This window comes from Astatotilapia calliptera, chromosome 1, assembly GCF_900246225.1.
Source record: "Astatotilapia calliptera chromosome 1, fAstCal1.2, whole genome shotgun sequence".
NCBI lineage: Eukaryota > Metazoa > Chordata > Actinopteri > Cichliformes > Cichlidae > Astatotilapia > Astatotilapia calliptera.
The window spans coordinates 23,825,684-23,849,283 of record NC_039302.1 but is presented as its reverse complement, the minus strand read 5'-3'; the positions used below and the strand labels follow the sequence as shown (position 1 = coordinate 23,849,283).

At 40.4% G+C, this 23,600-nt stretch overlaps 1 protein-coding gene across 1 annotated transcript; it reads left to right on the top strand.

Annotated features, from left to right (window-relative positions):
- Positions 1-19,721, top strand: fam120b (family with sequence similarity 120 member B). Its single transcript, XM_026170659.1, has 15 exons — positions 1-106; positions 384-506; positions 2,527-2,717; positions 2,890-3,023; positions 3,115-3,237; positions 3,341-3,532; positions 5,014-5,278; positions 5,366-5,549; positions 6,511-6,612; positions 7,025-7,197; positions 8,847-8,939; positions 13,606-13,812; positions 14,003-14,150; positions 18,710-18,992; positions 19,066-19,721. The coding sequence occupies exons 2-14, from the start codon at positions 386-388 to the stop codon at positions 18,979-18,981; spliced, it is 2,205 nt and encodes a 734-aa protein (XP_026026444.1). The 5' UTR covers positions 1-106; positions 384-385; the 3' UTR covers positions 18,982-18,992; positions 19,066-19,721.
- The last annotated feature ends 3,879 nt before the right edge of the window (positions 19,722-23,600 follow it).

The window sequence follows — 23,600 nt, the reverse complement described above, 5'->3', positions numbered from 1 at the left end:
ACGTGATGACGCCACGCGTAGATTATAGGAAGTAGTTTGAATTTACACCAAGTAAACACAGCAGGGACCAATGCTACGGAAGCTCAGTGTCCAGCGACATTTCAAAGTGAGTTTTTTTTCCTTTTTTTGCCATGTGAAGCGATACTAGAGTAGTTGTAGTAGCATTTGCTGTGACGTATCATCCGTGATACGAGTTTGCTGGCAACGGCACGAAACGGGGCTAAAAGCGAAGCTAACAGTTAGCGTTCGTGTCAGTTCTCATTAAAATCAACTCCCCACAGTGACGGTGTTACACCAAAACAGATCCACCCGATTAAAAGTTAAAGTACACGCTATTTGGAAAGACGTGAAATGCTTCCTCCCTGTGTGTTTCTGCTCAATAGGAATGGGCGTGAAGGGTCTACAGTACTTCATGGACCGCTGCTGTCCAGAAGCCTGTGTGACAGTGAACCTGAGAGACATGGCCAGACAGCAGCAGGCCTCCGCAACCGCACCTCACACCAGCAGTTGAGTTTATTTCTGTGTGCAGCCAGTGTGACAGTGGCTCTGTGTCATTCATGAAATGGCAATATTAGCAGACTCCCCCAGAAGCTCCAGCTTTCTCCACTGGTGTGCATGATTATGTAAAGTAATGTGAGGAAACAGCTTTTCAGCTCTCAGCTTTTCAGATGTGTGTACAATATTTGGCTTTATTAACCTGCTAAAGCAGTGGTTCTCTATTTAAGGATGCAATTTTTTTTGGAGTAGAGCAAAGGTGGAAGATCCAAACACAGATTTCAGAGACAGACTTGAAAAGAAAAAAACGAACCCTTTATTATGGCTGATAAAGTCCAAAAGCAGAGGAAAAACAGAGTCCTGACATCCAGGCAACCGAATTGAAAATGACAAGGGACCAGCGAAATGCACACAAAGACAGCAGTAGGACACAACATAGTTTAACTGAAATACAAGGGGTATAAATACAGACAGAACAAACTGTGGGATAACAAGGAGATTGGAAACAGGTGGGTAACAAGAAACAGGTTAAACATATCAATGAGACAGTGAAAGTAAAACCAAATATAAGACACATTGGACAAGAGACAACCAAAAACAAACCAACCCAAAACTGGAATAACATAATAATAATGAGCCTATAATAAGCCATAATCACTCTAACTCAGAGATGGAGACTTAACAAATCCAGGAAGACACAAGGAAATCCAGGCTAGTTAAAAACACAAGTGGGCCATGGATGACCAAACTCCCATACTGCAAAGCAGTACTAGTACTACAAAGGGGAATCACTTCTTACCTAGGTAGATCACCATGGTAACTTATACTGCAAACCTAACTTGCTCTGGAGCAAGTCTCAGAATAGAGATCGAGGGATATAAAAGTCAGTTCCCTGCAAAATAGTGCAACCATTCTTGGAAGATCCCTTGGTCTTCTGTTATATAATTCCGCCATTGTGTCTGCTCTTATATTTGAGTCAATTTAAAGGAGATGTTTATCCAAATGATCAAAGCCAATGGCAGCTGCAAGGAAAACTGTAATTAAAAACTGACTAAGGACTGAAACACCCACAAGACAGTGATTGAGGAAAAAAGTCATAATAACTTTAATTATTAAAATAAGCCAACTTGCTCCAACATTGCTGGCTTGGAAATGTTCCTATGATTATATATAGAGAGATTTTCTTTTAGCTTTTGGCTGAAGGAAATAGTTTGTTCTGGCTTTTGCCTAATCGTCAGTTTTTAATGTTCTTAATGTTTAAAAAAAGCAAAATAAAACATCTATTTAAAAAACTAACAAAAATCTGTGGCTTGTAAACGAGACAGAGAGAACACTACAACAACATAGGTGGTGGACAGGTGCGTGCAGTTTAATGAAAGTACTGCTTCATCAAGTAAATACTGTTTACACCTGTTCAGTCTTTATTTCAGGGCGTGACATGGTAGTAACAATAGTTATTATCATGCTTGTACTTACAGATGTATTTGAAAATGTGTAGTAAAAATTATGGCCTACTGACAGAAAAAAATATTTAGCTTAATTTGAAGTACATGTTTTCCTAACAGTAATTTTAATAGTATAGTATTAGTTGTGATATTTTTAGCTGTTTTCTGGTGGTAGTCATATGTACACCTTTGCTTACTAGTCATAACAACAGACCTAAACAAAGGCCATGCAATGCTAGGAGTTTAAAAGGTAGCACTTTTCTTTAAACCCATACTTAGTATATGCTATGCCTTTAAGCATGTTTATTCGGTGGATTGTAACACAGTACAGTGTAGTTGGTGGAAGCTAAAACAGTGCTTTTAATGGCATCTCTAAAACTTACAGAACAGGACATGTTCATGTTCCTTTGAAAATATCTTATGACTTTTATATGCTTCTACTTTATTTTCCCATATTGGTTTACTGTACTACTATGTGTATACCCACATCAGCAAGAACCAAGGCAGACAGTACACAACGGTGATCATTGTCTGGGTTATCATGCAGGTCTGCTGTATGTTACATTTTGATTTCACTTACTTGCAGACCCCACACTTGTTGTCGATGGTATGGCCTGCTTGTGCTACTGGTATTCATGTAAGGACTGGGCATGTGGGGGCCAGTGGAGGGAGTACTTGGATATCCTAAAGAGATGGGTTGAGGCATTTACGTCTGCAGGCATCCGACTGGTCTTTTTCTTTGATGGAGTAGTGGAGGAGCAGAAGAGGCAAGAGTGGGTGAGAACATAACCTTAATAAATAACACCTTGGCAGGTTTCTACATACCTCAAATTGTCAGTGGTACAAAGGGTAGGTAAGTCACAAAATGTGCTACAAAAACATCATACATTTTTTTATATTGGTCTCTTATTTTTGCGTGACTACAAAAAACCTTGGTTCTGGTCTACAGGTGAAGAGGAGACGCAGAGTGAACGGGAAGATTTCAAAGATATTTTGTCACATAAAAGAGCATGGAGATCAGCCGGGTAGAGAGCTTTTTTGTCTGCCCTCAGGATTGGCGACATTCACACCCTTTGCTCTCCGGTCTGTTTGCAAGACAGGACAGAATATATGCACCATAATTATAAAGCCAGTAATTCTAGTTCTTATACATTTGTTTTGTTTTGTTTTACAGGTCATTAGGTCAGGAAGTGTTTTGCTCAGTGCGGGAGGCAGACTATGAGATTGCCAGCTATGCTCGCCAACATGGCAGCATGGGTATTCTGGGAGAGGATTCAGACTTCATCATATATGACAGGTTTGTAAAATCAATCTCATAATTGCAAATTAACTTAATTTTATTGACAAATGTGGTCAAACTGTCTGATTGGAACATTTTGTTTTAACCCTTATCTCTAAAGTGCCCCTTATTTGTCTGTGGCAAAGCTGCGGATAAACAGCCTCACCACTGTCATGTACGACCGACAGAGGCTCTGCCTAACCATTGGACTGGCTGTTACCCAGCTACCACTGCTGGCCTGTCTCCTGGGTAATGATGTGGTGTCAGAGGAGAAGATGCGTGATGTCAGGAACAATGCGATGGCAGCTTACAGGTGCATATCTGCAGCCGTATTGAATAGAATTAATAGAACATTGGATTTTTCAGTCTTATTTACTACTAAATCAAAGCTATATTTGTTGCTGGCTACATTTAGTTACATAATATACCCTTTTTATGTTAAAGAGTTCCTTGACTTCATTCTCTAAGCTTTTCTTTGACAGATTTTTTTTTCAGTGTCTGTTTAAAAAATACACACTTATTAAAAATAATAGTAAGTGTGAAACCTGTGGACTTTGAGATCATAAGCATGTTTAAGTTTGTTTTTCCAACACCTCAGCCCTGCACTTAAATGCAAGTTCAGCCCACTCAGGTTATCTTTTCCTTATCTTGCTTCACTTACCCTAACATCAGCAATCAGGCTAAAGTGACACGTGAAAGTGGTAATCCCAAGGTTTCCTAAATTATCTTTGAGCATGTTCACGTGAAAGGGATGGACTTAGCTCCCCTCTAATGTATAAGCCTAGAGGGAGCAGAGTGACTGATTATACAAAGGATAAAAATATAATTTGATAAAAATATTAAGAGCAACAGAGCTTCAGTAAAAAAAAAAGTGCTCTAAAAATGTATGTAGGCTTTATGTACTATGGTCAGGGAAACTGGAAGAGTCTGTCTGGTCTGTTCGAGGCCAGGAAGGAAAGCCGGAAAAATGCAGTCTGTGTGAATAAATGCACTTATCAGTATCACAGCACTATCATTAACGCACGGCTCAGCAACTCTGGCAGGTTTCGGTTGGATGATGCAAGTAGAAGAGCAAATATGAAAAAAGAATGCATGCATAGACTTACTTTACAGTCATATTTGATGTTCGGCACACAGTTATGAACAGTTGTCCAAAATTGATCTAAAATTTCATCCAGCCAACTGTGAAATAAAAAAAGGAATAACATGTGGGAAAACCGTGAGTGGTGATGCTATTTTCAACAGAACTTGTTGTTCAGTATTTCATATCTTACTGTCAGCTTAACATGCTTCAAAGCAGGTTAGGTCTGCTGCATTAAGTTACCATGGTGAGCTACCTTGGTAACCCTAGAAACGTGACGTTAAACCTGAAGTTACCTCAATAAGCCTGTGGTGATAGATCTTTTAGAGCGGTGGTCCCCAGGTTGTGGAATGCTCTCCCTCATTACGTTGCCTTGATTGTGTTTATTCTTTTAAAAAGCAGCTTAAGACTCATTTATTTAGATTGGCTTTTAATTAGATTTGTGCTGTTTGTTTTATTATTAATGTATTTTATGTATTTCTGTTTTATATTACTGTGAAGCACTTTGTGGTTTTTATCCTGTGAAAAGTGCTATATAAATAAATTGATTTGATTTGATTTAAGCCCAAATCCTTCTTTATTATACAGAACTCAGATCAACATGCGGTACCAACCCATCACTCTTTATTTTTGTCTGCAAAGAAAAACACTAATCTTGTTTGCGTTTGTCAATGAGCCAAAATAGTTAAAATTCTTCATTTTATTGTTCCCAGGAAAAACAGTCCTGCACCACATTATGGTGCTCCGCAGGGGCAGGTGGTGCTAGCAGTGTCCCAACTTGTGAGCTCTCTGTGGAGTACAGAGGACGAGGAAGCTGAACTGGTTCCACAGTCTCTGAATCTCTCGACTCCTCGTAGAGAGCTACTGAAGAAAGGTGTTTGCTTATACACACTACCTGGACAGAAACGTCCCGAGCTGTGTGAAATCTCCTCACTTCCCTCTGCTTTTGAAAAATATGTTAGTCCAGAAATCCTAAAGGTATGTTATAGTCATATATGTGATTTTGTTCTTTAGAGCTCCCTGCAGACTGGAATAAATGTTTCTTTACTGTGTGGTTTTCCACAGGCATGTAGAGAGAAGCATGCAGCAGCAGAGGGTTTCATGGTTTACACTGTCTTGTGTGTGGGTGTCACTGAGTGTAGCAACACTCTGGAGGATGAGGAGGACACAGAGTTAGTGCCTCAAGCCCTCGTCTACAAGCCCTGCAGACAACTCATCTATGGTCTCCTCCTTCTGCTTGGTCACAATGGTAAAACAGTTAATACATAAGACAATGAGAACAGAAGCATACACGAATGAAAAAAGTCAGCAAGAAATGCCAAAAACTACAGTTTTTCTAGTGGTGAAATAAGTCTGACTCCAACAGCAATTTAATCCCCATAGACTCCAGTGTTAAAATACCCAGAAAAAACAACATATTATTATCCTATTAGAACTATGCAATGAGTTAGTTATTTATTATAATCATTTGGATTTTGCTTAAAAGGTTACAGGGATACTCACTTTGGCTAAGAGGCGTGTTGATAGCCAGTAGGTGTCTATCAGGTCTTATTTTCCCAACTCACCAAGCTGGAACTTTCCATTCATATTTGTGCCTTTGGTCTTTTTTTTTGATCAATTAAATGTAATTATCTGATAAATATGGCCTGCTTAGTAATACAGAGGCCCAACTTTTATTTTGAAGACAAACTGCCTTTGTTTCGTGGTTAGTTTGCAAGCATTTGCAGTCGGCAATTTCAGCATCCACCACTGTTGACGTCTTCCATGCAAACTGTGGGCAAGTGCAGCAATCTGCTAGTGACTAAAGCAATCAAAAGGAGGTTTTTGGTGCAGCACCCTTTTTGTAACGGATTTCACCTGCCAGTCAGGATATACACTTAGCAACCAGTTACCAGGGGGTTACCGATTGGTTTCTAAGTCTGTTGAGGTCTCATTTAACATTAATCAACAGACATCTGGGTCTGAGTGATTTCACAGTGGCTTTGTCTGTCTTCATATATAGTCTGTGGTAGACGCATGTAGATTCTGGCAACATCAAAAATATATCTTCAGTGGAGAGGCAAAGGGATTACGAACCGTGCAGACACACACACGTCAGCGGAGTTTGTGCCGTTAGTTTTTATGTAAAGTGAGGAGAATGATGATGTTCTTTGCAGGAAATCGAGTAAATCTAATCCAAGCATAACCCTGACAATGTTGTGCTTTTTCAGGAAGGATTGTGGACCCTCCAGCAACCAGGGAATGGTTTGTCTTCCCCGGAAACCCTTTGAAGGAACCTGATATCGTCCACCCTCTCCCAGTCAGCCTGCCCTGTACTGTACCTGCTGTTTTTCATATACTTATCTCTGTATCTTTGGACACAAAATAAAACACGATTTCAGTACAGTTACACCACCAATACAAGATTTTATTTGATTTATTTTTTTAATCCCTGAGATGATAAAACGACAACTATGTCCATGATTCTTGGTTTATGCACTATAGGACTAAATTGCTCCCAAATAAGCAGCAACCAAATGAGTCCTGTGGTTATAAGTGATTGTTTCCTGGGAATTATGTTTTCTCTGTAATTAAAATCATTGTAGACTAACCCTGAGGCACCAGCGGCTTTAAGACTCACGTTGAAAAGCTGGCTCTGGTTACGTTTAACACATGAAAGAGATATTGTGCCATATTTTTCCATCTAAAATCCATAGTATTTTTCTCTTTTGCTCGAATCTGTAGGTGATCAACCCAGTCTGGACTTGTTATGGTTCAGCACGGGTCCTGACGTGGCTGCTCTTCGCCTGACAGCCTTCCTCACAATTTTTGGCTGTCCTGAGTTTTCGGAGCTGCATGGAGTTATTGAAGACTCTCTCCTGGCTGCTCTCTGCCTGGTCACATATTTAGTCCTACAGGTAGTGTAGATGCGTTTATCTGGTAGCGATCAGAGAATGAAAATAGTTAATTAAAGTTATTTAAAGAGAAAAAAAGCAGAAATATTTGTATGATTCTCTGGGAAAAGGATGTGATTTAATTATTAATGAATCAATAGCAAATGTAACTTATTTTTATTTGCAAATAGGAAAAAATCGAGGTGCTTTTTGTTTGTTACACATGTTTTACAGTCTTCTCTGGTGTCATGTTGATCGATTCTGCCCCACAAAACATAAAAATAATATTAACAGCTGTACTTTACAAATGATTGTATCTGCAGCATGATTGGTCTTTCCTCTTTTGGTTGTTATTGGTCAGGGCGCATGTTTGGCTTGGGCTCCGGTTAAGCTGTTAGATGAAAGGGGATGATACCTACAGCTGGCGGTTCATGTAAACAAAGAAATGAAAGACAAAATATGTTTGATGACAGTTTAACGTACGAGTCAGCTTTTGATTTGGGATTTACATCTATAACACGTACACAACAATTATTCTGCTCTTTTGTCACCGTGTGATGTAAAGTCAAACATCGCTTGTTGATGGCTTGACGGTAACCATTATCATTCACTGGGGGCCCAGTTTAGACACAGACACCGGCCTTTGTAACTTCAGCTCTTACGTCAACAAGTCCTGATAACCATCCAGGGGTTTTGAATAACTCAGGAGACAATTCTCAAACCACCTCAGAACTCGTATTACTGTATTTTGATTGTAAATCTAAGAGTGTATCAATCTGAGCTGCTTTTGATCCTGTTGTAATGCCCTGTGATCACTAATTCGTATGTGAAAGAAGCCGAGATTTGTGCTTTTGGTTTGGGTATTTTGCATTGACGTCTTCTGACTGAGCTTTAACACAACATTAGATCGCGTGACAGGATAACCGTGTGTGCGTCATGTTATAGAAGCGAAACATGAATTATACCTTTTATTAACTCTTTTTCAGAGACACTTGAATCACTTATTAATGCGTTTCTAACAAAGATACATTTTCAAAGAAAAGCTCAGATGTCTTGTTTTTGTGTAACATGTTATTTGCTGTCTTTAAAGTATGCTTAGAGTACTGCTTTCTTTTTTCTTTTCTAATACATTTAACACACGCCAACTGAAAAACACCAAAAGTTCGGTCATAGATTTAGTCTTATTTAGATCGGAGTAACTGTTTCCTCATGTTTGCCCCACCTGGAGAGACAGAGCTGAATGCTTTAATACTAAAATCGACAGGCAGCCTTTCAGACTGGTTTTCAGTCAGGCGCTGGCTGGCTGGCAGGCAGTGATTTAAATGAATGAAGGCCCTGACAGACAGGACAGTAGCTTGTTAGAAGGAGGCTAGACGAGCAGATGATTAAAGATGAGCAGACAGCATGACAGACAATAGTAGCTGTTGTCTGATCACTGCAGCATTCACATTCCCCTCTCGCTCTTCTATTTAAATAACTTCAGGGTTTGTTTGTTTTGTACACACAAACGGGCAGCCTAGTCTCTGTAGCGGCCATTGTTTCTTTTTGTGTTGACTTGTTGCACAGCGAGCAGACAAAACAGACTGACCCACAAAGAAGACACACTGGGATGTGATTGAACTGACTAACCACGTATTTTCCCTTGTGTGTTTGGTTTGTGCGCATGTTTTCAGGTACAAACTTTATCTCTAGAAGACGTGGATTCCTACCTGAGTCAAGCTGTGTGTCTGAGACTGAAATCCTCTCAGGAGCTTCAACAGATCGAGGTCTGTCACAAACGCATTTAGATCATTTGTAAAAGATGCTTTTGATATTTTATAGTTGTTTTCAGATTTTCACCCCCACGTTTTTTTAACGGTGAAGCCAAACATTGTGTATCCCGCTGCAAGAAGACAATGTTCGCTGACGTTTACAGTAAACAAAGTCCTCTTGGGGTAAACACAGCTCTGAAAATGTTTCCATTAATAGAAAGTGAAGAGAAAGTGGAGAGAAAACATAAATAAGCTGCTGATTGACGGTCTTTCCAAGAAAGCATACAACAATCTTGAAAAAATAAGCAGTTATGATAAACTGCAGGGTGTTTTTGTTGTTGGAAATAGAAATTTTGAACCTTATTTTTAAAATCCGGTCGTCAGGAATGTCTTAAAAGTGCACATACACTGGTGGATATTTATTCTTTTTTGCATTTTCTGTGCAATTAAATTTATGTAAAATGTTTATACTTGCTTAGCTAACCATTTAATTGTCCAGGATTTTTAAAGTTTACTTTCATTGTTTAGTTTTGAAACTTCACTCAGTTTGGGCAGCTTTATTTTTTTGCATTTTAATTGGAAGGCTTGCAGAGTAGATGGAGGAAACGCATGAAAAGAGGTCCACAACATAGCACAGAGGACATTGTGGTTAGGTAGTATGAACCTGACCCACAAAGGTCACACCAGAAACACTTTCATTTTTAAAATCCTCTCCCTGATTCTCATTTACACAGGATCGTCTTAAGATCAAAACTTGGTTTTCAAATACTAGCATCCCCAAAGCAGCATCATTATGCAGAAATTAAAGAAAACTGAACCTATTATTGCTAATTTCCAGCTCCTTACTCTCCACAGCACCAGAGTCAAAATAATCCATACCTGTCTTGGATTAGGCCTGGGTTCAGCCCCTGTGTCTGAAGTACATAAGAATATCCCCTCTCTTTGACATCATACAGAGCCAAAGCATTCAGAGCAGTGTGAAGTGTGAGGTTTTAGCTCACAGGGATTATTTGTACACACACTCACATCATCGTTCGAAACTTTAGGCATGTTTAAGTCCAGCATCCACCATTGAAATTTTATAAATACACTAGATGGATAAAAGTAATGGGCCACTTACATATTACGCCTACAGGAGCTTTATGGCATCCTATTCTAAATCCATAGGCATCAGTATGGAATTTATCCCAGTATGAAGTTTATCCAATTTTGCAACTCTTACATCTTCCGCTCTTTTGGAAAGGCTTTCTGCAAGATTTTGGAGTGTGTCTGTGGGAATTTTCCCCCATTCAACCAGAAGAAAATTGATTAGGTCAGACAATGGTGTTGGACGAGAGGTCCTGCTCGTAATATCTGTTCTACTAAAGGTGTTCAGTGGGACATGCAGCTGGAAACCCATGCCATGAAGCTCCCGCTGCACATTTGTTGTGCTGATGTTAATGCAAGATGACAGACGGTCAGACACAAGAATGACAAATCACTCTGTTCAAGGGTATTTTTGCTTGACTCTTCTTGTCAAATTTATTGTTTAAAGAGTTTTCTTATTGTTTATTAGAAATATCCACCATTGTAACAATGAGTACATGGCTTATTGCACAGGAAAAGCAAAATAGTTTAAATTTAAATTTGAGACGATTAAGAATGATACATTTTTAGAACAGATTGGTATAAAAACAGAGTGAACCAAAGTCCTCATCAGACATGTATTAACAAGGCAGTGGATACTGCTACTTTATAATTTCAGTCTTCAGTGAAGGGGCATCGTGGGACTTGTGAGTTCTCTCAGATGCGAGCGTCTGAGAGTCAGCTGTGCATTTCCATTCTCTGGGAAAACGACCGTTGTGTTTGCTGCCTCTTTGTAGCCCCATTTATTTTTACTGCTTAATTACCATACTTATGTCTAGTAATTTGTATTTGTGCTGCTCATCTGTTTTCTACACAATAATTAGGGCTGGGCGTTGATTTGAATATGTCGTATGGGAGAGGTTCAGAGCTGCAGGAGGGGTTTTAACTGAGTGACTAGTGTACGGATTAAATATGCACATAAACACAAACAGACAAAGTGTTATTGATGTGCGTATGGTATTCATTTTTGCAAGTTCATATCTGTGTGTGTGTGTTTGCACAGTTTACAGACAGCTACAGATTCACATACATCACACATCAGAGCAGGAAGTAAAAATCACAAAGATTTTCTTTATTAAAAGATTAATTTATGAGAGAGAAGTGTCTGTTTGTGAAAAAGTGTCACCCAGTGTATGTGTAGGAGAGAGGGGCTGTGGGTCATAGGTTTTTGGATGCGTTGGTTGTGTGGGACAGTGATTTTGGCGTGTGTGTTTGTGTGTGCGACAGAGAGTAAGCTGGCGACAGTCGCCTGTCTGTCCTGGCTGACGCTCACCACATGGAGCTATTTACACCATGCACACTCCGCCCCACTGGACACACACATGCACACACACATTTCTGTCTTTGTCTCTCTGTCTTTTGTGTGTGTGTGTGTTCTCACGTTCTTATCCTTTTTGCACTCGACCACTCTTTCTCTCTCCCTCGTGTTGCTCTTTATCTCTTTTCTGTCTTTGTGTCTGTGTGTGCCTTCAGGCTTGTGTGTCTGTCCAGTGTTTCATTGTTTTCAGAAGGTGAAGCTGTGTTTGACTGGAAGCAGGTGGCAGGCAGGGATGAGTGTATGTGTGTGTCTGTGTACACGTAATCACTGTTATCAGTGCTATCTGAGGGACAGGTGAGAGCAGACACACACACAGAACATCTGCCTGCTGTTACAATCAGCTTGTGCTCCACTTCTTCATCCTCCTCTTATTCTTTATTCTTCTCCCGCAGTTTGTTTTTGTTCTCTCAGTTACACAAAACAGCTGTAAGATATATTATAATTTTGCCTGATTTTTTTTTATTATTTACTCAGGAGAAACTTATCTTTATTAGGGCATTTACAGCACCGTGCAAAAGTCTTGAGTGCCTCATTTATTGATGTTTTGCTTCCAAGGAGACAGACTTTCTAGAATTTTTATTAAGTGGTGTTACAAAGTTTCCCTTTGTCCAGCCCTCGGGCTGTTTCCAGAGGAATGGCTTTTATTTTGTTTTCAATGACCTACGAATGATTCAAGCATAAGAAGTTGGGCAACTCAAAGGATGAACCAATGTGTCTACACACAGAAGACAACTGACCAAAAAACAAGTTTTAATAGTATCTTTAGCCACTTTGATACCAACAGGCTGTCATAAAAAACATAATTTATTCCAGTTTGTTATGGGTTTTTCTTTTTTAAAATAACACATAACAGTTTGAAAGTCATAAAAATCATCAATAAGCTGATTCCCAAAGAACTGCTAACAGAAAAGTTGGCATATCTGAGCCTGATGTGCAAAAAAATTGAGGGTACAAGTGGAATGCAAAAGAAATTGCTGCAGTATCGTAAATGACCTGAAGGTCATGCCTTTAAGAAAAATTTAGCAAATACCTGAGAGGTGTGATCCATCAGCTGATCCATCTAGTGTCTACTGAAGGATCACCAGAAATGACTTGATGCATGCTTGGTGGAGCATGCAACTTCCAGATGAACTGAATCAGATTTCTCGGATTTCATCACAAATGATCTCAGTGGAAGTGTGGCTGTCAAGAAGCATTTCTTAAGGAAGGGAAGCAGGAAAGAAAGGCTGGGGCATGCCCGGCGTTTAAACATTATTGATGCAGTGTGGGCTCATCCTGACTGAAAAGGGCATCCAAAATCCAAAAAAGGAGCTTTGAATGTCCTTCATAAAGCCCGGAGACCTGGCTGCACCTATTTCCCAATTTTCTGGCTAAATATAAAGAAATGAGGGAAGGGTGAAGACTTTTGAAAAGTAAATGGGGAGATTTACTCTTGTTTGCTGCAGTATAAGAGCAGGTTCACTCTGAGATATCTTTCCGGTTTTCATTTTACTTTGTTCATCCTCATCATTCAAAATGTCCTCAAGCATAGTTATATCCAGAAAAAAATGTAATTATGGTCTTAGTTTAAAAGCCAATTTGAGTCCATCTAAGCAAAGAAGTTTCACCATCACATGCAGCCAACAAATAGGAAGATATACAGAGATGCTTCACTGTCATCTGGCAGTGAGCACGAGGAAACCAAGTGAAGTAACAGTGAAGTGGGTGGCCTGAGGAGTATTTTAATTTTCTGATTTATGAGTCAGTGCAGAGCAGATATGTTTGTGCAAATTGGGGTTGGGAGACAACAGTGTTCAGGAATTTATTGCGGACGGTGACGCTAAACATTGAAGGAACAGATGGTTCTGTGCAGCAGGACTTTTAAATCTGCTGCAGTTCAGAAAAGACACTAATGCGACAATCAGTGCTGCAGTTGATCTCAGTGTATATTTATCTATTGATGTTAGCAGCATTTGACAGTCAAAGAGCGATTAAAAGCTCTTAAATACTAGACAGGTGATTTTTGCATTTAAAAAGGGAAATAATCAACATCAAAGAAGTCTCTCTTTGTGCTGAAAAAAAATCTTCTCCTACATGTGGTAAGCTCAAACCCAACCCACTGGCAGGATTGCAAAGAGTTGTGTTTGTGTCGTCGGTATCTATTAGGTGACTGACAATGGCCTGTAGCAAAATATTAGATTTTACTGTAAAGAAGTTACACAGTCTAAATATACAACCAAGTGATTTTTTTGTTTTCAGCTGCCTTTGTTTTCGAGTCGTGCGGTGCAGTTGGGATCTCTGTACGTCCGAGGGCTGAGCCACCTGCTGGGTGCTAACTGTGCCAGCGGCTGCCCGCTGCCCAGCGCTGCTCTAATGCCCTGGCACAGCTTCGATGGACGGCTGTTCCACTCAAAGTACCTGCTGGCTCACAGCGGCACAGAGAAAACTGAGCTGCTGGACCACGAGGTGAGTGGAGATGGGACAAGAAAAATGGGGCATTTATGAATCTGTCAATACTTCAGAGGGACAAAGAAGTGACTTCTTATTCCAGCTAGTCTGGTTTTGCTTCTGTTTATTAATTCAAACGAATATCTTTGGTAGTGATAAGTAAATTAATCTGTGGGTGTGTAATCTTACGTTTGTCTCTTTCTCCCAGTCGTCCAGCCTGTCTCTGTTCCTCCAGTTAAGGGAGAAACTTACAGAAACTTGCAACAAGAAAGGCAGAGTCCTGCAGTCCAGACCCAACGCACCACAGTCACGTCCTAAAACCACAACACAAACCGGATACAGACACAGACACTCGGGTGAGACACACACACTTGATACCTGCTTTTATCTGATTATCTCTGTACATGTGAATCCTGGCTCGTCACTTAAAGTTTCCATTAACTCTTTCTCTTCTTTAGGACCTTTTGGTACAAAGTTTCCCTGTAAACACGTTGCTTAATTTGTCTGAAGCATAAAAAATGATATGAATATGCGTTCTGCATGTTCAGATGATGATGATGGTTTAAGTTGCTTTGCCTCTTTTTGTGCTGGTCTGTGGTATTAGTATTTCTTAACACTTTAGCTTTATTTGTCAGCTTTCCAAACACTTAGTCTGCTCTGAAAGCGATAATCGAAGAGTTAAAATCACACGGAAATGCGCACTTGGCCTTGTTCTGTGCTGTTATATCACAGCAGAATACAAACTGTAGAAAGTACACTGATGTTGGTAGCGCTGGCTCACAGGACAGCTGATGTGGTGTGCACATTTAAACGCGAGATCCAGAAAGTCGTTCCAAAATATTTATTATGACAATGATGATTTAGTAGATTTAACAGATGAATGCATGCATGATTTTCTCAACACATTCAAATAACAACAAAAAAATTTACAATTAAGGACCAAACCAAGTCACAGTGCTTTCATGCTACTGAAAGGACTGAAGAGATTAGAATGTCAACTTACGTCACTAATGCATCCACCATCATAGGATTTCTATTTATTTAAAGTTAATACAGAGCTCTCGTGTAACTACTATACATTTAAGTCAGGAAATATCTATTTACATTGCATGGCAATCAGATTTAATGTTAAACAGTCTTCTTAACTTACAGGTTCTTTGAGATACAGTACAAAATAATTTAAGGCTGTTTAAATTGCTTCTCTAGACAGTCCTGGGATAGAAATGTGGGGAAATAAATTATTGTAATAAGTCGTCGACTTTTTTTGCCCTTACCATTCACTTTGTGTGTGTTGTTTTCGTGCTGTATAATTTTGCTCCCATTTGATCCATGACTCTTTGGAAAAAGATGTTTGATCTAAAGACCATCCTAAATGAGGATCAGAAAGAGAAAACCCTTCTGACTGAATGTTACAGTGTTTCTGGTGTGCTCTGGTAACCTCGTGGTTCAGATGCATACCATTTAACCATAATGTCCTCTGTGCTATGCTGGGGACCTTTGTTGCACATCAGACCAATTTTCTTTTCATGTGTTTCCCGTATCTGCATCTACTCTGGAAACAAAACAAAAAAGAAAAGAAAAGAAAGAAGCCCCAAAAAGAGATGCCACGATGTCTCTATTATTTTTTACGCTTCAGTTGTTTTTATATTTTAAGCTAATCACTGTCCAAAAGTATCGAGTGCTGAAGAGGCCCCTAGTGATCCGATGGGTGCAATCTGTCTGCGAGCTCACATGAAAAACTAATAAAAAATCCTCCTGGAGCTGAACAGAGAAGCATCATTTTAATCTGACAGTTGATCTGCGGTTGTAGTTCTTTGGGGCCCTCATGGAACCACATTACCCAGAGGGCCATGCTGTAATGAGCTCCATGTGTGCTGCGGCCTCATCACATACCGCCGTGCTCATTTGCACGCACACACACACACACGCTTGGATCCGAGACTTGCTTTGTCAGTGCACTAGTAATAGTGGGTTTCTGTTTATAGGCTGGGAGAGCTCTATTTTAAGACTCACAACAACTGATTACAGACTCCTCTCGTCTGTCTCTCCCCTCTTTCTGCTCCCCTTCCCCTCGGTTGTTCCCCTCTGTTTTACTTTTTCTATTCATCATCTTAACTTCTATCAGTGGGGTAGTTTTCTTCCAGCTTCCAGACTCTTCAAAACCATTTGCTGTTTCTTGAACCTTTTTACACGCCTCCTGTTTTGTCATGAAGGAGCATTAATGCATCGTTATACGACGGTCTTGACTGCAGTGTGCAGGCTGTAGGCCAACTTCACCTCTTGCCTGGAGTTTGCAGACCCCATCACAAAAGCCAACTTAGCGGGAGCTTATGAAATATGAACCCACAGTTTCTCTTCAACCCTGTGACTTATAAACCTTTTGCGACCGTTGCGCTGCATGCCATGTTGGCGCAGATCCTCCAGTTTGCGCCGAACTGTCTGCTTTCTGCCCAAGTCAACCCTTGTGGGTCTCATGAGGATGTTTCTGGTTTTATAGATGGAAGGCTATACACTCTTTATACCTCAGTGTTTCATTTCTGCCAGACACAGACACTGATCATTACTACAGAGCTGTGGGGAAATGAGTGTGAGTGTGTGTGTGTGTGTGAGCCGCAGAGAGAGCATGCATGTGCGTGAGAGTAGCGGTGGCGCTATGTGGTATCGTTGAGGACCCGGGTTTGGTTTTTGTTTGAATCAGGCCTGATGTTTAGTCTCCTCAGCAAATATCTCCTCAGCCCGCCTGCCCTCGCAATTACAGTGAATCCAGTGTAGCTCCTCTTCCACGTCTCTCCAGCTTATATCTGTTCAAAAAGACAAGATGTTGTAAACAACCTTATTTTCATGCATTCTTATCAGAGCTACACATATTCGCAATAAAATATTTACCCTAACTTCTAATGTTTCCCTTCTTTAGCTCCTCCTTTTTTCTGCAAGCCATAAAACACCTTTAAAAAGATTGTGATCCTTGTGGCCTCGCTGACGCATTACTCTCGTGCTCATGGCATGTGTTACATACTCTTTTTCTGCACCTTCACATTCAGGCACAGGATGGATGTGAAGATGGCGGTCTGATTTAGCCAAATGCGCCGCTCCCGTTTGGTAAACTCTAAAGTTGGACTTGATGTTTTATTTTGAGCACTTTGTAATTGGCATAAAACGTTCCACATCTGTCAGAGTTTCATAAGTGTATGGCAAGTCCCAGGCTTCTGTGAATCCAACAATAGATTTTAGTGGCAGCTGAACACACCCAGAGAAACTGTTCCTGCCAGCAGATCAATTTCATAATCAGTCGTGCAGCAATAAAAAGCTGCTCCTGCTCTGTTATTTGTAAGGAAAGCTGTATAAACTCTCAGTGCGATGAAAGTATTCTGTCCTATCATAATTCGGCTGTCGACACAGTTAATGCAAACTTGATGATTGTGTGCGTCCTGCCTGAAATTTTTAATTTTTGCTGTTTTGTGGGCTGTTGTCACATAATTGTGGGAAGACTTGAAAGGCAAGATGGATATCTGTGTATGTTTGAGAGAGGACGAGACGAATGTTGATACAGTTCGAACTGATTAACATTTACATTTAAGACTGCTGATTTCAAGCATTAGTCAAAGTTATTATCATTTACTGGTTTCAGTAAAGTCCTATCACAGACTCTAAATAAACTCTTATTAAAACACAGAATGTATATGAAAGATCGTCGTCTCTGGATCTGAAAAAAAAAAGCCGTTCCCAAGGAGCTCCTCCTCTCAGTCTAATTGTTTAGAAGTCTACAAGTAAATGGCCCTCCTCCTCATGACACTTTCCTCATGAGTTTATGGTCTCAATAAACTCTTTTAAAGTATTTTTAGTACAACATGATGTTTCTTTTGTGGTCCCATTTATTTATATGTTTTATTTGAGAGTTTTTTTCTCTTTTATGTGATAGAACAGTGGCGATTAGACAGGAAAACTGGGAGAGGGGGAAGACATGCAGTCAGACTCAAAAGCTTTTGGCTGCTTTCAGCCTTGCGGTACATGCTCACCTGCTTCACCAGGTGAGTTAAGCTGGTGCCCAAATTGTCATCCTAATTTAAATAAATGTCAGGTGGCAGGTGCAGACTGGACGTCACTTTGACGGTGGCGTAAGGATAATTGTGGTCTGCTTTCAATTTGGCACAGATAGCCTTAGGATATCTGGAGAACTTGGGCTTGTCTTGTAATCTGGATAACTTTCATTCCAGGCTCAGTTGAGTTGCTTTATATCTGCCAGTATCAAAGAGAACCATGTTATTAAAAATGAAGTATCATGCTAATGTAGCTCATATAATATTCTAATAAAAATATTTTTTGTACATCTTTTGTACAGTCATGGCGTCATAAAGACTCTCTGGACCTTTCTTCACTCTTATTTTAAGCTCTCATTCATTTGCTAAAAACACACAACTTACTGATTTCTAAACTATTTTCTACACTAGACTTCCAATCACATCATTTAAGTGATTGCTTTAATCATATAGAGACAATCTGATATGGTGATTGCCTCCCAAAACACATGGTTAGCCTGAGTGACCCAGGGTGGAGTCAGATTTCCAGCCTGCTACCATATAAGAAAGTTAGACATCAGCAGCTGAAATGTGCACCTCAGTGCTTCAAAAGAGTACACATCATGTCACTGTGGGCTCATCTATTTTTTGGATACAGTCTGTGAATTATAAAATGAGGTAAACGGCAACTGTTCTCGAATTCGTCAAAACAACATAAAAGGTGATAAAATGCCAGAGTTTTGTTAATGCCCTCCAGTGACCAAGAATCACTCGAAGCAATTTAATGAATTAATAACTCGCACGTCCAAATCTCTGGACTGAATGTGTCTAAAACCTGTTTGCTGCATTTTTGGATGTTACAGAAGCACGGTGTACGGAGATTTGTGTCTTACCCTCAGGTTGGGCTCCCAGTGGTGGTACGTGTTGGAGGGAAAGAGAGGAGACGACGGGTGGCCATTGGCGTGGACGGGGACGGAGGGAGCGAGAGGAAGAAACAGAAGCTCGAAGAGAATATGAAAGCACAGACGGGCCGTGGGCGAGAGGAGGACACAGCGAAGGAGGTCGTCATTTTCACTCATTTTATCCTGACGACCACGATCGAGGAAATCAGAACACAAGACGCCCTCCGAAGCCCAGAGGTCGAGCGTATAACAACAGAGGGAAATACTAGCTGGCTCCGAGGTAGCAGCAGAATATGGCACAAAAATGTCAGTTTACAGTTTCCTCTTCTCTAACTCATCTCCTCTCCTCTCAGATGGCCGCAACCTCCGGCTCCAGGAACATAACTCGACAAGGATTAGAGGGGAGGACTTTGGCAGTTAAGAGGATGGGAAAGACACGGTGAAAGAAGAGGAGGAATCTAATTTCTCTGAACAAACTGCTTAGTGAATGAGCTGTCAGGAGTATTTGTCCAAAGGATGCAGGAGGTAAATGAATGGGGATTTAGAGAGGGAGGAATGAAGAGGTTTGGAATGTGTCTGACGTTTCATTTGTCAGTTTTGTCCGTCACCAGCCTCGGCTTAATCTCAGGAAAACCTGTTTTACTATTACACAAAATGAACAGCATGAAGCCATCAAACAAGCAGTAAATGAGACTCTTCCATCTTACATCTGAGAGGTGGATTAACAGGTAACCCTTGAGGCTGTTTTTATGTCTTATCTCAAACAATAAAAAGGCGAAGATCTTAAAAGCTGTTTGTGTACAGTGCCTTAATCCTTTCAAAGGAATGGGATTAACTAGAGAAACAGTAATACTGGTATCAAATATCAAATGAGATGGGACATCAGTGGCACACGGCTTCATACAGTTCAGTAATGGGATACCATAGGTGAGGTGTGAGAAACAAAGCGAGGCCACTGGAGAGCCTGTTTTTAAGACACACGCACTTCTGTTGGTTTGCTCTAATGGAGAAATATGGAAAACTCTTGGAGAAGCTTTCAGAAAGTGTGCTGTAGCAAAGCAAAGGTCTTGACAGTCGTGTGATTCTTTAATCAGATTTAAATTTCTCTTAATGCCAGCACGGTTTTCCAGTTTTAGACCTTGTGTACGTAGGATTTAACATATGACCTTGTTAGAGATTTTCTACATTATACATTATAACCAAATGCATTCTTTTCCTTTAGTGTCTGTCATGTCAGATAAAGCATGATATACTTCTGTATTCTTATCCCAGTGTGTGAAAGATCAGATAAGCTGATTTAATGTTTAACCTCTTCCCTGACAGTTAAAAGAGGAAGTACTATGTAACCCATTTTTGCCTTATAAATAAAGCAAGCGAGCCTGTGCTCGGTGTGTGTGTCTTCTCAGAGGCATTCACCCGTGCGCACGTTTTCTAATTACACTCTGAGTCGGTCTGCAGTTGTCTCATTTCTCTTACTTGTGTTTGAACAAATGTCTACCCCTGACAGACCTGTGAACATGAACCTGAAATTTGTTCTAAAGATCTCAGGGCTGCTGGTGCTCCTCTGAGACATCACTGCACTGTGGTGAAGCTGACCTCTCAGGGCTTATTTGCACCACTTAGAAACAGCTTAAAGTATTTTCCCACTCAGTGAGAGTACCATCATCAGTACTGAGTGTGTGCAGATCAAATTGCTGTTGCATCTGTGTCTGTGTGTGTGAAGTTGTTGAGGAATGTATAGTCAGCTTGCCCACCTTCCTGTAGGACCATAATTGTTGTAAAACCCAGCAGAGAGGAAAAGGATGCAGAGAAAGTTCCCCAGGCCTGAGTGCTCTCATTCCTGTGTGTGCGCATTCATGTGCTCATAAGCAGATCATAAAAGAAGCGTGATGTTAGTCAGTAAATGGAAAAAAATAGAAGGAAATCAAAGTATAGATACAAAAGCTCAATCCATTTCATATTCAGATTACTACTGTGAACGGTGTGTTTTAAAGGAACCGACTGACGGTAATAAAGGTGCGATAAATTGTGCTACCTTGTTTTAAAGCCTGTGGGACATATGGGTCAAAGATTATGTGTGCATACACAAGAAACCTTAGTCAAGGTTTCAAAACCTTTGGGTCTTGCATGTGGGCTAGATCGGAGATGTCAAACACAAGGCCCGGGGGCCAGAACTGGCCCGGCACAGAGATCAATCTGGCCCACTGAACAATATAAATCTTGTGAATTTAACTTTATTTTAGTAGGTTTTACATCTTTTCCTCCCTCATGGCCATCTTTCACTACACCAAAGAAATTAAGTAATAGATAAACGATTAAATGACAGAACAAAACCTTTTCTTTTTTTAATATCTACCATGGAAATGTATGTTTTTTTGCAATGTGTTCCAAGTTGGGGGAAAAAAAAGCTATTTTCTGTGAATTAAAAACTTTCAGCTTTATAATTGCAGAACAGTCTGGGAAATGAGCTACTAGAAATAATGCTAATAATGTAATTTCACACATTCATTTCTTACAATTTTAGCCCAAGTCGTCGTACTGATTTCTTTCTTTAATACAGCTCAGTTTCTTTATCAGAAACAAAAACGGAGACATAAAGTATAAATTGCACTTCTTTATTTTAAGATATCTCTGGAGATAAATCTGTAGTTAAACATCCTTGCATTGATGGAGGGAGTTTCATTGGTGCGACTCATTTAAAATCAAAGTGGGCTTCGTGCGTCCACAATGTAAAACGAGTTTGACATCCCTGGAATTCAACTAAGACAACAGAAAAGAAAGAATTTGAAGAGGATTATGTATGAACCAAATCCTTCATGGCCTGCAAATAAATTTGTGCCTTCATGCATTTACAGTGCTGCGATTTCTTTTTTTTAATTTTTGCATGTTTTACAAACTTAAGTGTCTCAGATCCATCCATCCATTTTCTTCTTCTTCTTTAATATTAGACAAAGGCAACCCAAGTAAATGCAAAATACAGTTGTTGAAATTATGATTTTATTTATTAAGGCAAAAAAAGCTATTTGAAATTTCCCTCCTTGTTAAATCTTGAATTAAATGTGATTAATCACATGTTAATGAGTTTAATTTCACGCTCAGGCCTGATTACTGACAGACCTGATGAATCAAGAAATGACTTAAATAAAGCTGGAACTGTCTGACAAAGTGAAATAGGAAAAGATCTTATAAAGTAACACATGCCATGATCTAACCAAATGGCTGAGAAACAAAGTTGCTGCCATTTATCAGTCTGGACAGGTTTGCAAAACCATTCTTAAGGTTTTAGGACTCAGTGAGAGCCATTATAGTACAACCTTCTCAGGAAGGTCTAGCATACCAAAGTTACTTCAAGAGTATTGATGACTTATGCCGGACGTCACAACAGAACCCAAAACAACTGCTAAAGAACTGCAGGCCTCACTTTCCTCAGTTAGGGTCAGAGTTCATGATTCAACGATTAGAAAAAGACCGGGAAACATTGGCATCCATGGGAAAACCACTGCTGACCAAAAAGGACATAAAGGAAATGAAAATATTTGGTGGAGTTATGTTGGAGTATGCAGCATCACATCTTGGACTTAAATCCAATTGGGATGCTTTGGCATGACCTGAAACAGGCCGTTTCAGCGTGGCTGAATTAAAACAACTCCTGAAAGACTAGTGGGCCAAAATTCCTCCACTGTTATTTCCATATGGGCACAAACTGATGCTGTAAGACAACACAGATAGTTTTAATCAGGGAGCTGGCAGGTTCAGTGTTGTCTGATCTGACTGCATCAGACGTTTGCTGTCTCCATTCAGAGCTGCATGTGCGAAAACAGGTTTTGTGGAAAGCTATGAAGCTGTGGAGAGCTATGTTACTGATTTAAAACTGTTTCATCCAGTTGTGTATTCGTGGATTATGATCGGAACATAAACATGACTTGGGAGCCTTTTCATGGTTTTGATGTGGCACTATCCTGTGTTTAAAAGATAATCGTGTGATCTAGTTGTTAGAGTTTTGATGGGTCAAAGGGGCAGGGTAGAGGTACCGATCAATGGCCAGCGTTCGTTGCAGTCATACCAAGCGGGGTGTGACTGCACCATCCGCTCCCTGTCTTTCGTCTCAGGCCAGTGGCAGCAGAAGAAACAACAAAGCGTGTGGGTGTTTTGGGGTTAGTAGCTGCGGTGAGTTGAGTGGGTGTGGGTGTGTGTGTTAGGAGGAGGCCAAGGGTGGGGCACGCAGCATGCATGCATAACTCAGATCCAGTCACCCCTTCTAGATAATAACAATAACAGGAGGAGGGATGTTTTCTGTGGTGAAGAGGAAGTGAGGAATGGAAGGTTAAAGAGAGAGGAAGAGGGGAAGAAAAAATGGCAGAGGGATATGGAGAAGTTTAAAGGAGGAGTAAACACTGAGAAAGATGAGAAGCAAAGGAAACGCGGCAGGGTAATGGGGTGATGGCTAAGAATAGATAAAACAACAGAAAAACAGGATGAGGGGAAAAGGAGAGAAAGGGGGAAAACACAAGCAGTGTGAGCAGTGCTAGTCTTCCCTCAACCAAAGGAAACCCTGTTGGCTGCCCGACAGAAGTGCTTCCTGTTTGTGTGTGTATGTGAGTGTGTGTGGTAGAGGTCTGGGCGTGGTCCTTCCAGTAGCAGTGAGACAAATAGACAGTCAAACCTCCTTTTTTGAGGCCTCCTCCCTCAGATGGGCTCAGGCCTCTTTCCTCTCTGGTGGCGTTCATTCTATGGGCTGTCTGCTCTTTTTGTGTCGCACACTTTCTCTCTTATCTAAACTTTCTGAGGCTTTCTACCCACTACAGTCATCAAACCAGGCGCCCGCTTATGCAGCCCAGTTGGACAAAGAAGGGTTTTGATTTAAACCCTTGTGGCATTCATATGTGGA

Coding starts and splice junctions, on each gene's coding strand:
- fam120b (XM_026170659.1), top strand. CDS start 386: ATGGGCGTGAAGGGTCTACAGTACTTCATGGACCGCTGCTGTCCAGAA. Junction 2,718..2,889: donor AGCAGAAGAGGCAAGAGTGG/GTGAGAACATAA, acceptor TCTGGTCTACAG/GTGAAGAGGAGACGCAGAGT. Junction 6,613..7,024: donor TCTCCCAGTCAGCCTGCCCT/GTACTGTACCTG, acceptor TCGAATCTGTAG/GTGATCAACCCAGTCTGGAC.